This window comes from Cinclus cinclus, chromosome 1, assembly GCF_963662255.1.
Source record: "Cinclus cinclus chromosome 1, bCinCin1.1, whole genome shotgun sequence".
NCBI lineage: Eukaryota > Metazoa > Chordata > Aves > Passeriformes > Cinclidae > Cinclus > Cinclus cinclus.
Window position 1 is genome coordinate 3324757 of NC_085046.1, and position 15632 is coordinate 3340388.

General features: G+C 40.4%; 1 protein-coding gene across 1 annotated transcript in view; it reads right to left on the reverse strand.

The window, feature by feature from the left end:
* Nucleotides 1–1436: 1436 nt before the first annotated feature.
* The window catches only part of AQP1 (aquaporin 1 (Colton blood group)), a 16659-nt gene continuing 2463 nt past the window's right edge, over nucleotides 1437–15632 (reverse strand). The window contains exons 2-4 of the mRNA XM_062493427.1: nucleotides 3315–3479; nucleotides 3112–3192; nucleotides 1437–1616 (exon numbers count right to left, since the gene is read on the reverse strand). Coding sequence (XP_062349411.1) covers nucleotides 1437–1616; nucleotides 3112–3192; nucleotides 3315–3479 — 426 coding nt within the window. The remainder of the gene's footprint in view (nucleotides 1617–3111; nucleotides 3193–3314; nucleotides 3480–15632) is intronic.

Consider the following 15632-nt stretch of genomic DNA (forward strand, 5'->3'; position numbering starts at 1 on the left):
GGGTTTTGCTGGATGCTGGAATGTGCTGATTTTCTGTCAGTTCCTCTGGGCCTTGTTTCTTATGGAAAACTGTTTAGTGCAGAACAAGTATATCAGCACGTGTCTGTTTTAACTATATTCTATAGTTAGTAGGTAAAGACCAAATAATGCTTTGGGTTACTCAGGAAATCATAAGTAGCACACACACACACACACAGAGATTTAAACAAAGAAAATCTTCCATGTCCTTTAGAGTGTTAATTTTCTTTCTCATTTTCATTTCCAGTGTCGTTTATTTCGCTAAGAACTGCTGCAATTATTTCCACTTGTCTTTATGCTCTTATTTTCTTACAAAACAGTACACTAGGCTTTCTGTATAAAATATATATAAACATATATATATATATATATATATATAAAACAACAAAGCAACCACCCCCAAAATGGGCTTACAGGTATGTATTTGTCCCTCATTAGAAAATATACCGTGTGTACATCTGTTTGTGGTCCTGAATGTCACAGCACTGGCTATTGGAATGGGGTCAGAGAGAAAGGGCACTTCTTTTCTCCTAGTTTTGCTTTAAATCACATGATAAATTACACAGAGTTGTCACAGTAACCATCAGATCCTGTTTACACGTTGGCACCACATCGTTCTTTCTGCCATTCTTGTCACTACTCTCCAATTTGACTTCTAGTTATTACTTCCTAGGCATTAATATATCTATATTATTTGCCACATATATTTTCCCCTCACAAGCAACTAGGTGCAGGTTCAGAGAGAATAAAACACAAGAAAATCTGAAAGATCCTGTGACTCTGGAAATTCTTACCCTGCCTAATTTTCTGGCCCTTTTTGTCAAAGATGATCAATCATTTAAGAAATTATGGGTAATTTCACAAAGCAACTAATCTTTAGTAACCTTTCCTTCTATAAGATGCTTTTGGACACAGATATGAGACTGGTATTTTTCCCATTCATTGCTGGCATTAGATGCCAGCCTTGCATATTTCTATAAATACTGTTTTTTCAGGTGTAAGGCCTCTGTTATTGGTACAGATGGTTCTCTGTTCTCAATATCTATTCTTTCAGGAAATAAATTGGTCATTGGAACTACTTATCATTACTGAATGATGTGGCAGGAGAACTCCCCACACTAAATGCACCTCAAAGTTGGGTGGTACCAAGGGAGGGGTTGAATCAATTTATTTCAGTCATGACTTCCCAACATAAAGACTCTGTAATTAAAAAAAAAAAAAAAAAGATGCAAAAAATGCTATTAGGACTGGGAAAAAAAAAAAAGGAAAACTGTATTGAATTAAAAAAACAAAGTACTGCTTGCTGGTTTACAAAGAGTCTATAACACTGATAAAATCTTCGGAAACCATTGTGCTGCTTTTTTTTTTTTTTTTTTTTTTTTTTACTTTTTTTTCTCCCCCTCTCTCCATGCCTTTCTTTATTTTGGCTTCATTTCAACCCGAGAGTTCATATCATCCCCTTCCAGGTCATACTCTTCTACTTGGCCACTGGTCCACACCTTCATGCGGTCGGTGAGGTCGCTGGTTCTGGGTGCCAGGATGAAGTCATAAATCAGGGCAGCACTTGCTCCTCCAATGATTGGGCCAACCCAGAAAATCTGGAAAACAAATCCCAGTCATTGCATCAGGTATTTCTGCATTTGAAGCTCCTCTGAGGATTCTCACTGTGAAATTTGCAGCCTATCCACCTGAATGTTTACTTAACCACTGGCAAAAAAGCAGGAATTTATCACCGTGAATTGGTGATAGACCCAGAGGAGAATAACTGTGGTCATGTTGTCAAGCTGTGATATTTAAAATCAGTTACTTACTGCTAAAACATCTCTGCTAATTCAGACAGAGTTGGCAGGGGAGCATAATTCCCAAAACAACAGGGCATTAGTTTCCATTCTTCTATTAAATTCCAGTGATAGGTGAATTTGAAAGTCATATTTAAGGAGGACCTAAATAGGGGCTTAATTTGCCACTAGATGCTGCTTAGCTGGTGATATTGCTGTGATTGAACTGGCCTAACCACTTAAGAAAATTAAAATTTAGAAGGAGTGGTAATAAAATGATTTCAGTAGACAAGCTGACTTTGTTAGAAATAACAGAAGATAATGAAGACTTTGCAGGGCAAAAGTACTATTGAGTCTGAAAACTCTTTTATTCAGTAGTATCAGTATTTTAACACAAATTATTACCTCTATCTTCTTCTGCCTCTACAAAGGATAATAATTTTCTTATTAAATTCTGAAAATATCAGCTCTTTAATTAGTTACTTCCCTTTAGTGTCCTAATAAAAATGTTCAAGTGGTAGACACTTCCAAAATTTCCCCAGGGTCTTCCTTTTATGTTTTACTCTTTAGCTTAAAATGGAATCCATATCCAGAATTTTCACAAACCCATTATATTACCACTAAATTTCCATCAGTGCCTATGCAATTGGCTGCTAAAATCATGGGTAGGAGAGTTGGAATAAGCCCCATTTTATATATCCAAGAACACAAGGTCATTTACAGCTTCATATCAGCCTCCTTTATTGAGGTTTGATGAAATAAGTAAATTTTTGTGAAGAACGTCATTTTAACCACATTTAAACATGAGGAATAATCTAAAATTTATAGTGTTTCCAGAGCACTTCTACTTGAAAACACATAAGCAGACACTCAGCTTTAAGATGCTGAACATTTATTAGCTCTTAAATATTGGATGATCCATTTCAGTTTATAAACCTGCTTAAGAATCTCTCTAAATTGGGTCTTACCGGATTAACCAGTGGCACTTTACAAATTTAGTTTAAACAATAAATACACAATACAGGATTCTGTGTAATAAGGCTTATACTATTAAAATGTTTGAAATAAATAAATATTAAGGAAAACAACCAAAGAAAATCTGCTGTATTACTCTGAATACAGAGACTGAATAAGCCTGAGGACTTTTTGTTTGCCTGAGGTTGGTCAGGATTGAAAGGAGAATATTCTTTGTTACATGAAACGGAAATGCCAACTCTCTGACTTGGTTCTAATGATACATGTTGAAATGTTTCTGATCTTGTAGGTTATGTGTTTTCAGAGGCTCTTGTGAGTTAAACAAATTTACTCAACTTACCCAGTGATTTTCAAAGTTGTTGGCGATGAGCGCTGAGCCAAAAGATCTGGCTGGGTTAATCCCACAGCCGGTGTAATCGATCTAGGAGGTGGAAAGAGAACCAGAGGTGAGGCACAGGTGAAGCTTCCTCATCATCTCCCTGCCTTCACTGGCCCACCCAAGGTGGGGCATGGCAGATAGAACCTCTGAGGGCTAAAACTTACAGCCAGAAGATGTCCCAAGGCCACAGAGAGACCAATGGCCAAAGGTGCGGATCCCGAGACGTCGTTCCTTCTCCTGTCTGTGGTGGCCAGGACACACAGCACCAGCTGGAAGGTGGCAATGATTTCAATTCCCAACCCTTGGCCTGCATTGATTCCCTCTGAAAGCTGCATGGAGGCAAGAAGGAAAATGTTATTTCATATTCCTGCATGACTTCAACCCGTGTGACAAAGTTCTGCAGCATCTAATTCCTCAATATGAAAATGCAGACCTGCACATCCATTTCCTTCCTGGCATTCCTTTTGCTTAACATGGAAGAAAATAGGAAGGAAAGAAAAAAAATTGAAGAGAAGTTAGTTTTGAAACACTCCCTGTTGTACTCAAGCTTAAGCATAAGCAGATTTTTTTGATCCAACGTGGTTGAGCGGTTGATGCTTCCAACCAAAGTGAACACTCAGCCACTGGGCACAATGAGAGTGTAACTGATGTACGTGTGACAAACAAATCAGCCAGAGAGTCACCTTCAGCAGAGTTTACTTTTTCAGAAGTGAACTGTGGTGCCTTAGGACAGGCACTCATTGCTTCATGAATTTCCACATTAATATTAAGATATTAATACTCTACCTATGCTGTGCATGAATTACCTGAAAATATGGGAAAATAATGCCTTTGATGCCACAGGAAATACCCTGAGATTTCCATGGAGTTCCTGTGGGACTGGTGGATGTGACAGAAGACCAAAAGTGCATAAAACATCTCTAGATATTAATATTTAGTCAATGTATCTCTAATTTGCACAGGTAATGGTGTAGTCAGTAGAGATTAGATCATTTCACCTGATGAAACGAAGAGGATCATTTGAAAGCTCTGTCTTTTTTTTTTTTTTTTTTTCTTTTAGACCTCATTTGACTACAAAGAGTTTAGATACCTAACTCAGAGGTGAGCTACTTTCTGGACTTTTAGACTCAAACTGAATCTCCTGTAGCTTCTTTGGAATACCCTTATTTAGGAATCCCAAGGGGCTGATGGGAGTGTTTCAATTTCCTACTGAAGTAGATTATCTAGAAAAACTCACACTGTCAGAGATAAATATTCCAATGGTGTTATTAGTCATGAAATCAGCAGAGTTTCTTGTAAATGCTGTAGAACATATTGAAACCATGGTGATTTGCACAAATGGACATTACAGAGCAGAAATGCTGCCATATTTCAGTACTGCTAAAAACTTGCACCTAACAAGAAACCATGGAGGTAAATCATTTGATGCTGTAACAAGTTTTGCTTTTAATTGCTGTATTCTGTGGTGTCTTCATTAAGTCAAGGTAAGTGTGTTACTGAGCTGAATAACTTGATGTTAAGCAGAAATAACTCGTTTGCATGGATGGGTTGAAATATGAGCTTGGCCACAGGCCAGAGAACTGAGAATGTGACTCAGAGTAGGAAGCAAACTCTGCAAAACTTATATTAATTTGTGCTCTCAGTAGGTTATCACATCTGTCAGAGCCCTTGCATTAAAAACTGCCGGGTCATACATGGCAAAAAAAAATAATTGCATGTTATTGTGACCTGTCCAGAACAATGAAACCACAGGAAGTCCTGCTATTAATCTGATTTTTGTGGTTTATGCCCTAATTTCCCCAAAGCTAATATTTGAAAAACCTTAAAACTTAAAGCTGGTTAATTGAACTATTTCACTTTCCACAGATGCTGTTCACATTTCTTGTTTCTTCTCTCTAGCTAAGTTTTGTATCAAATTCCTAAGCAATGAAAAAGTCATTCTTCAGCATACATCTGATTTTAAAATCTTGCTAATCCAAAACACTAATAATGTATTTTTATAGCTTGTTCTTTAACATGCAGGAGTGATATCCTCTGAGTTGGAAGTAGTTTATCCACAAATAGAAGGGAATTCTAGTTGAAAGGATGAGTATTTCGGTTCCTTCAGCATCCATAGAGTAGACATTGAAATCCATTAATGAAACCTTCATCATTATTAACACTTATATGTGAGAAGTGGAGTCTGACATAAATGCATCCATATGAGATGAACTGAAAATTGTAGGATCCAGAAATTTATGCTTGATATCTCTGAATCAATATTCTATTGCTTTTGTAAGTTTTAAAAAGAAACTTTTTTTTTTTTTTTCACTGTAGAGACAGTGGGATTTTTGTCTCTCAACAAATTAGGCTTCCAGTGCTTTTCCTCGTATTAAAACCAATTTAAGAATCTGGACTACAAACCCTCTTATAAGAAAATCTTATCTCACATTTGGAAGGCCGAATGACCAAACTTAAAAGCCAGCTGTCTTAGCAAATAAGTGACTGATGTGCACGTGCCCAGAAGCAGATAAGAAACCAAATTCTTTGCTATCATAAAGCAACTCCAGAGGACCCAGAGCTGAGGTCTGATGCATCGATGTTAGCATTTGACAAAGCCTTGACATTTTAAAAGATTAAACACTGGCCAGCCATTGGGCTTTCCCTTCACTTGAATGGCTTCCATAAAAGACAACAAAAGCAAAATTATTCTTTCAAAACCTGTGATAATCCTTATCTTTGAGGGGCGGAAATCATATTCTTCCTTTCCCTCCAGGAAAAACACATCCTACAGCTGACGTGACTTGAGGTCATTCTCCCTGCTAATCAACACTTATTGATGGGCTGTGTGGAATCAAAGAAAGCCTGGAAATATCATAGGAAACCTTTTGCTTTCCTCCAGCTGGGTAATTTTACGCAGCCTGCCAGGAACGTTAAGATTCCAGTGTGAGAGCAAGGACTCTGGGCCACTTTCCAAAATGGGACAAACCCAGACAAACCTTGGATGTCCTGCTTTGCCAGGGCCTGTGGATCTGCAGGGTGGAGTATTTATTTGCATCCTTGTCAGATCTAAATTATCACTGCAGGAACAGCCCTGGCCATCCATGGTACACATGGAGCTGCACCAGTACTCACCATCCCAAGCACACCCCAGAAAAGGTTTAGGAAGGGAATGGGAAGGTACATTCCCCTGTGTCAAGTTAAAATGTACATGGTACATGTGCATATTTCTGTTTATATCATCTTTATTCACAGAGGATTTGCAAATGTTACCCAGATAGCATTTTGCATCTTTTGAACCTGCTGGTTTAAGCTCTTGACAAAAGCAGGGAGATGCAACCAAAACGAGTTTGTCACCCTTTTCTTGTATTTTCTGTATGTTATTCAGGTTTTTAGAAAAGATTGAGTTTTTGCAGAATGCCAGACTCCACAAGCTTCAGGGTTGTCTAAAGCTTAATCTGAATTTAGTAAGAAGAAGTACCACACGCTAGAGACCTGATTAAAAATCACCAGCTGTTCTTAACATCTGCCATTCTGCTACTGAGAATATCCAGAATACAAGGTGACCAATATTTCTGGCTCCTAAATAGACAAAATAATACTTTGAAACAAGACACAGCCACTTCCAGTGCAGTGCTGGGGTGAAGATGACCCTTCCCAGTGACCTGCACCCACACTAAAATGCCTTTTTCCCTGCACTGGTACCCCTTACCAGTGGTCACAGGAAATGTGGGCTGACACTGCATCTGTCCTTGATGTATCTGCTGGGAAATCTTTGACATCTTCTCTTTGCAGTCCAATAGTGCTCATTAAAGTAACAGAAAAGATGTCAGAGGGCAGGGATCAGCATGGCAACTCACTGAGTTTCCAGGCTTCAGACCTGGGAGACTTGAGGAGTGGGTTCAGTGCTTTAAGGGACCAAACATCCTCTAATGGGTTAAATGAAACACACAAGCCCATATTCATCTCCAAAAGAGTCTACACAGACATCTTTCCCTTTTATGTTCACATGAATAATTCCACTAAATTTCATTTCTAAGTCAGTGTTTTGACAGAAGAAGCACCAGAAACACACATAAGAAAGGGGCTGAATCACTGGCAAGACCTGAGAGCTGTCTGTGGACACATTTATCTGATCAGCTGGATCAATCTTGGCTGCTTTAGCTTGCAGTGAGTAATTCCCCTCGACTGTCACAGCTCCTAGACAAGGAGCAGAGCATGCAGGCACCCCAAGGGAGGTGTATCCTCCTGTGAGCTGAATTACAGCCTTTGTGATTCCATGATTAATATTTTTTTCCCTCAGTTCACTGTGAATCTGAACAAGGTCATGGAATAAATGTCTACTGGAATTCTGTAAATGTACAAAAATCACATATTATTCAGAAAACTCCTGAGATGCAACTGACTGGAAACTAAGGAAGCCCTGAAGGTACAGTGACTCAGGAGACATTTGATGAGGAATGTTAAACCCCAAAAAGCATTAGCTGGGCATGAACATGAGAGCAATTAGTTGAGAGGAACACCTGCTTCATGTCTTAGGAAATGGGCAGTGGCCACATCGCTTCCAGCTCTCCAAATCAGACAGGAGATGGGAACCACAGAATTTCTTTCCCAGAAGTGTCCTTAAGTGACGTGTTTAGCTGACTGACACCCACAGCAATAATTTGGGCAAATTAATGGCATGTTTTCTTTCCTTTTGATTTCTTTTTTTAGTTTTTAATTATTTTTTTTTTTTTTAGGACAGGATATTTGTGAGTTTTCTGCCTTCAGAAGAGAAAGGGGGACAGGAAATTAAACTGGCACAAGGTAAACCCCACTGTGTACTTTTCTAGTGTCTTCATATTTTTCTCATGATGAGTGAAAATGTACCAAGTTCAAACCTGTTTCCCATTATATGCAAAAGACACTTTGTTATGCAAGGTGGTTCCATCGCATGGTGCTGAGCCCATCTCATCTAACAAACCCTTAGCCCTGGATTGGATCTGCCAGGGCCCAGCTTCCTTTCATATAACAGGGATTGGTTTCTCATTGTTCCAGAAAAAAAAAAAAAAAAAAAAAAAAAAGCCTCTGGAATTGCAGAAGTTTATTTTTCAGCAGGGGAATGTCAGCTTTCCCCATTCTTATGAAACAGTAGAGAAAGTCCTGCCTGCTGGTGTGCCTTTGAGGGAGAAAATTTAAGCCACAGCAGTTTTAATGTCTGGCTCTTCTCTTCCTTGCATATCCTCACCATCCTACTTAAATTATTACCTTTTCTCTGCCATGGCAGACATTTTTCCTAAAATTAGCATTTTATTCAAGTAAATTCTTGCCATCTTACAGCATTTTCTTCTTATAGCTTAGAATTTCCCTTATTTGACATTCCTTCTTTTACTGAATAAGGAAAACTCTTCACAATAGTTTAGATGGTTCATTCTCTCTTTGTCATCCCCTCTTCTGAATTATTAATCATTCTTTTTTATGCCAACTACCTATCATTTAAGTGTTTGTCTGGCAAAGTTCTTAAATGGGATGTTCTACAAATGTAATCTGAGAAATTTGTCTCCCTACTTCCCTCCAAACCACATCCCACTGTCTTCCCTGTCATTTACTTTGACTTTTCTTACTCTTTCAGCTCCAACTCTGTCATGAAAAGAACGATTTCCATATTTATAACGTACCTTTGTTCTCCTGGAAGTCTATCCCACATCTCCATAGCTATAAACCATATCTTGAGTGATAGTCAAAATGGATTCAGAGACTTCATCCCTGGCTGTTTAACTGCAGTTATTCACTCCTACCCTTGCTATTTAACAGTATCACTCTGAATGGATGTTTCTATACCCAATATTGAGTATTAGGGATTCAGGGAGTTCAAAAGTCTCATTTCTTTAGTAAGGAGAGACAGGCAAAGATCTAAAGAGTTTCACTTAAAATTATATGACAGGAATACTCAGAAGCTGCTTATGAATTAGCTTTGGATCGTATCCTACATCAACAAGGGAGGCATTCAGCAGAACCTGGGGACAAAACATATTGTCCTCTGCTAGGTTATCTTTCCTATAAATACAGCCTTAAGAGCTCTAAAGGGGACTCATTCAATTCCCAAAGCAGAAATCATATTTTCCGTTCTTTAGGCAGCAGACACCCTCCAGGAACAAGGCTAAGCTCCCTCCTCCCACCCTCTCTGCAGACTGAGGAGAAATTATCCATGGCTTTGTGTCTTAGTGCCATGGAGAGAAAGAGGGAAAAATTATTGTTGCATTAAGCTGGAACACATAAAATTTATATGCCTGACCAAGACAGGCAGTAAAACTCAGTTCCTCTACAGGACTTTCATTTAGCACAGCTGGTCAGAGACAGACAACTTTTTATTTACACTTTTAAGTTTTGATGTGCCTCTGGGAAAGTGGCTTGGGAGAAACTTTATTTTTTTTTTTTTTTTTTTGTTAAATGTTGCTGCTGAGACATAAACAACTTCTATTCAGAGGATGAGGAATTGTGAGGTTTTGTACTATTTTCATTTACCCAGCCAAACCCAAGCAAATAGTTAATTTTCTGTAATGGTAGAAGCACTCATTTATACCACAGAGCTGTTTATTATCTCCTCTATCACCAGCCCAGAAGGAGATAGTATTTCAGTGGGGAATTTTGGGCATATCTGAATTTTGAGCCAAATAGGATCATCCTTTCTATGTTATTACTGGAATAACACCTGGATTTGCACAAACCTCACAGTATGGTTGTTGACGATTTCACCAAAGTAATATTCATTTTATATTTCCAGACAAACTCCATCAAATCTGTGAAGTTCTCAAAATTTACGAGCCAATCTTGTGCACAGCACTGAAAAGTTGGCATTTCCTGTGGGTTAAAAACCAGCTCTGAGCCTGTGCAAGGCATTTCGGGAATTGGGGGAACAATTCCAGCTCCTCCTTCATTTCCCCACCTTGTTCACCAAGCAAGAAGTCCTAACAAAGGAAGGAAAAGGGGCCAAACCTGAACTAGCCCGTTCCAAACACAGTCATCAGTGCCCTCAGGAGGAGCTCTGTGTGTGTGTGTGTAAGGAAACATGCCACATTTCTGCTCTGAAAGCATTCATTGACTCTACTTGGCACAGAATTAGCATCGAGAGCCTGGAAAAATTCCGTTTTCTGTGACACCTCCCCGTGGTTCCTAGAGAGGGGATGCACAGGACTCGTCCAGGGAAGCACACAGAGGATTTCTTTACTCCTTTCCAGCCTAGAGTTGTGCCTTGCAGAGCTCTCAGGTCACACTTTGGCCCTCCTGCTGTTTATAGTTTCCTCTAGGATGCCTGTCAGGCTCTGTATATTTGATTTAACAGGTTGACGCTGTGCCTCAGCCTCAGATCTCCTTGGCTTCAATGAAGATGCAGCAGTCAAATACCAGTGCTGGCTCTGCATGCCAGGAAGATCAGCACTTCCCCATCCATTACACATTAATAAATACTCAGGGCTCCAAAAGTTCCCAGCCAGGCCAGATAAACCTCCAGGATACAATTGTGGTACCGTAAAGACCCCTCTGTTATTGAATTCTCTTGATTAAGCTGGAGAATGGACAAATAAGAAAAAATGTACTAGTCCCCTAAAAAAACAGGCAATTTTCTCTGGGGACAAACAGGAAATTTTCCAAGGGCTATCTTTTCTTCCCTTAGTACTTGTGATATTGTTTGGTATCCTTGCTTTAAAAATGTTTCATTTTAAAATACCTATACAGCCCAAATATCATTTAGGATTCTCTGATTAAAGAAATGTTATTCTCAGCTCCCTGAAGGTTTACATCATCTGCTAAAACCCACAAGCCCTGCTACAAAAGCCTAGATTTTTTTTTTTTTTTTTTTTTTACTATTGCACCAATTTAGCCAGAATTAATCCATAATATTCATTCTTTTGCTGTGGACATTTCCATTTGTTCTCAGGCTGTGGTCCTTGCCATGTCAGATCTTCATTCAGAACCCACACTTATTAATAGATATGTTTTTTAAACTTTCCAAGTAACTTGCATCATAAATTGAAATTTGGGTTTATCTCATGTGAAGAATGTTTCTGTCCATCTGTCTCTGGTGTGTGAGTCTGTTTGGGGGTGTGCAAACACATAACACACAGAACATCCAAATATATTTAGTATAATCAGAGAACCCTATGGAAAGAAACCAATTTTAACTGTTTATTAACACCTCAGGAAGGGTGGTGGTAAAACGAATTTTACTTAAATCCTAGTTAGTTTGATCCAACACAGAAAAAAATCATTCTCTGAAAATCCCAGCATGACTCCACTTGTATTATATTATTAACTGATCTCCCAAATTAATAATGTGTTTAGATCTATGGCAACTCATTGTTTTAAAAAGCACCCCTTTCAGGAATTTCTACCACTTCTAAGTAGAAATAAATGAAGAGAACCTTTAGTTTGATGCCTGCAGAACATTTTCCAAATGCTCATCCTTGGATCCATTGGCACAAAATCCACTTTGATCTCCTCTGCTCTAGCACAAAAGGACTGGGCTGCAGGAGGATGAGCACCAAGGGCTCCTCCTTGTCCCAGAAATGGCTGTGCTGCTTCATCCCTCCGTGTTCCCTGCCAAAATCCTGGGGTAGGGCTCTAGTATTAGAGAGGCACTAAGCAAATCCTCGCAGAAATGGAAATCAGAGAGTAAGCTCTGAGATCTGAGATAAGGATTAGAGCCATAACCCCAAATTCTCTGGGGGATGGCTGATAACCATCAGGTTTACCCCTCAGCCCAGATGTTTCTGCTCTCACTGTGTAAACTCATTAAAAAGAGGCCCAAACTGTGGCCAGTTTTGAGCAGGTGCCTTTCCTGTGTCCCACCTGCCCTGCCTGGGGCCTCTCAGTACAATGCTGGCAAGCCTTAAAAGCCCTCTGCTGCAAAATCTGACAGTGAACAATGAGCTATTGTTGTGACAGTCTTTGTTAAGAAATAAAAATCCCAGATCAATGTCATGTACCGGAACCATTTTGCTCATTTTAAAAATGCAGCAGCTTCTGGTCCCTTGTGAATGTTTGAGTCCTCAAGCATGCAGATGTCCCAGCAGAGGCAAGGTTGGCAGGAGAAACGTGAAGTGGATGAAAAATAGCAGAGCTGAGGGCAGAGAAAGGGAGAATGAAGCTCCTCACTGTCCTAGACTTGAGAAAGGCACAGTATAATCTGCACTGAGAGAAAAAAAGGCATCCGTGGATTTTTCAATAAGCTCTAAAGGTCAGGAACTCAGCTGCGTGTCTCGTCCATCCAGCAGCACCTCTGGAACTGCAATTTTCCACAGTGACTCAGAGGAAAAGCAGCATCACTTACTCAGTTGTCCCCTCACACTGTCAAGCTCTCGGTTTATTTTGGATGTTCTTCCAACTGGAGCCGGCTTTGTTTAATTGGAGGTTGGAGAACGTAGGGCGCGGGCACGAGGAGACAGGGAAATCACAAGGCAAACACTGAGTCATCCAGGGCAACCAGGCAAGTTCTCCCCATGGTGAGAAGGCCACTGGTGTGGACCAAAAGTGGGGAGTGTGGTGGTTCCCATGGGGAATCCCCTCTGAGACAAGGCTCTAAAAGATGGGAAACATCCAGTGGGGAATATCAGGATGCAAACTTCATTGCTGACCCACGAACACCATTAAAAGGTGTGGCAGGTCTCAACTACACAAAAGGGAATTCCCAGTGCTGGTGCAACATTATGTTTGCACTGGAAATGCAAACTGGGAATTTGTTGGGAGAAAATTCACCAGCATGGATGCCCTAGAGATAAGATCATCTGCAGATGATAAGGATCCATATATTTTATCATATCCTATGCTCCACTTTACTGGACACAAGGGATTGTTCATCTTCCCCAAGTAGCAGAATAAGGCTGGAGCTGGGGACGCACAGACAGTAAAGGAAAAAAAGCCTAAAAATCTCCAGCACTGAGGTTCCAAGTTGCTCTGTTGCTGTTGGATCACAATCCAGCTAAGGGGGAATAGTTATGGAAAGAGGACTCATTCCCATCACTGGACGTGTTCAAGGCTAGGTTGGATGGGGCTTGGAGCAACCTGGGGTAGTGGAAGTTGTCCCTGCCCATAGCAGAGCGTTGGCTCTTTAAGGTCTCTTCCAACCCAAACTATTCCACATTTCTCTGGTGCTGTGGTGTGCCTTTGGTGAGGTTGGAAGGTGTCTCAAAGCATCAGACACTGGACTCCTATGAGGAGCCAAAGACAGCCAGGGCCTCATTTGTCCCTGACCTTGAGAAATCTAGAGCTGGAAACGGGGTGTTTATCCCCAAAGGACACTGCACCCTTGTGTGCACCAATTCTGCCACAGCTGATCCTGGTTTGGGAAGCCCCAGGGAGCAGCAGAGACGCAGCCAGTCACAGCAGAAATCCAAGGGCTGTTCCAGCAACAAGTAACTCTCCATACTCCAGGAATAATATCCTTAGGAATATTCACCTGTCTTAAAATGACCTCTGAATCCACTGACCACAGATCTCCTCTGCCTTTTCCAGAGAGCTCCTTAGTTACACAAACAACATTTATCAGTCCACTGGGTGTTTTCTAAACCCAAGCCCTCTTATTTGTTATTCTTGGTTGTTTTTCTTTTCCCTTTATCTACCCGAGCAACATTACCTTCAGGTCTGTTTTTATTGCCTACAATTTTTGATCCACTTAATAACTGTTAAAATAATATCTTTCATCATAAAGACAGAGTTTTCAAAATAGACCCCTGAGAGTTAGGGGACACATTTCCTGGCACTCTCATCACTATGCCAAAACACAGAAAACTATGAAATTGTGAAATTTGTAAAGCGGAGTCTGCATTTGTCACAAAATTCTGATTATTTATATACACCTATATATTTAGCTCCAGTTATGATAGATAGATAGATAGATAGATAGATAGATAGATAGATAGATATGAAAATATAAAATAATCTGAGCTAAATAAATTTTCTGAGCATGTTTATAAAAATTTGATAAAAGCTCTTTAGACAAACATTGTTTAACAGCAAATATTGTGTTACTTTACAGCACAGAAGTCTCCTCTCACCCCTCTTTCCTGCTTGAGCTCTTTGTTGGTCATTAACTGCCTGTGCTGAGTAATTTGTTCCATTATCCAGACTCCAGATCTGTCCTAACCAGACAATAGCCAGCTCTGCTGGCAGATGAGTGCATTTTGGATTTGGTATTCTCTATTCCTACAGCTTTACCTAATGGAAATTTTGTAACGTGCAGTAATCCAACTTCAAAAAAAAAAAAATACAAGATGGTGTAAGGAAAAATATTTAATTTTTTAGAAGAGCAAAGTCACTGCATACTCTTCTTCTAGTTTCTCCAATTCCCTAAGTTTTTTACTTTGGAACCCACGGCACTACTAAAATATATTGCAAGTTAAGCGTCTTAAAAGGATTCAGTAATCTAAGTACATCTTTGAGTATTGTCCAAAATGTCTTACTCAGGACCAGCCAAAGTAACTAAAAATATATCTGTTTGTCTTAAAGCAAACTTTGGATCAAAATCCTAATGTGTGACTGGTGTGCTTGTCTTAGTGTAAACCAGACCTTAATACTGAACATGCTAAATGAACATCCTGCATTTTCATCCTCCCTTCTTTCTCCTCAGCCTTGTAATGTCCACGGCTGGGATTTGTGCTTCATTTTCATTGTGTTTTCCTTTTTTTCCCTTTGTGCAATGAGGGAATGCATGGATTTATCCCACTTAATTTTGGATACACAGCAAAGGCTTCTAATCCCTGGAGGCCTCAGCGTGGCAAAGAGGATCTGGGTGTCTCTGGAAGCAACTCAACAGATCTAGAGGTTGAAGTGCCTCTCCTTGTCTCTCATTCTCTGTGGATTAGAGAGGAGCCAGTGGAAATGGGTTCTCAGCTTGGTCCCTCAGTGCAGGACCTGCAGCCAGGCAGCAGAAATCCAAGTTCGGGCATGCAACCCCACCCAGTATCCACTGGGAACACTGGATGGCCACTCACTCCCATTACAACTGCCCCCAGCACATTTTTCCTGTACAAAACACCTCTCCAAAAGTATGGCAGGGGTCAGAACAGAGGACAAAAGCCACACACATTCACACCCTCTTCCCAACATTGTCAAACAAGCAGAACTCTCGTTCTACTCCTTTTGTAAGCAGGGAATCCACACCTCACCTCGTTATCCACAAGAGGGGTTGGAAGAGAGCACCTAGCAGGGGAATACCAGCTCTGAGCCTCCCCTCCTTGTCCTCAGGTTAAAAACCATAACAATAAAAATCAGCTCTGTGGTTTCTCCTTGCCATCTCTTTGCTGCAGGAGGCACCCTTGGGTGCTGTGGTTTCAGAATGTGCCCCATTGAGATCGGGCTCTGCAAGAGCACAGCCCCTCTGCTGTGCTCCCCCCATGCCTTGGGCTCAGACCCCAGTTCCCCCTCAGCCTTCCCCTCCCCAGGCGCTCCAGGCTTGTCACTGGGAAATGAATGGGATTTCCTTTCCTTTCCTTTCCTTTCCTTTCCCTTTCCTTTCCTTTCCTTTCCTT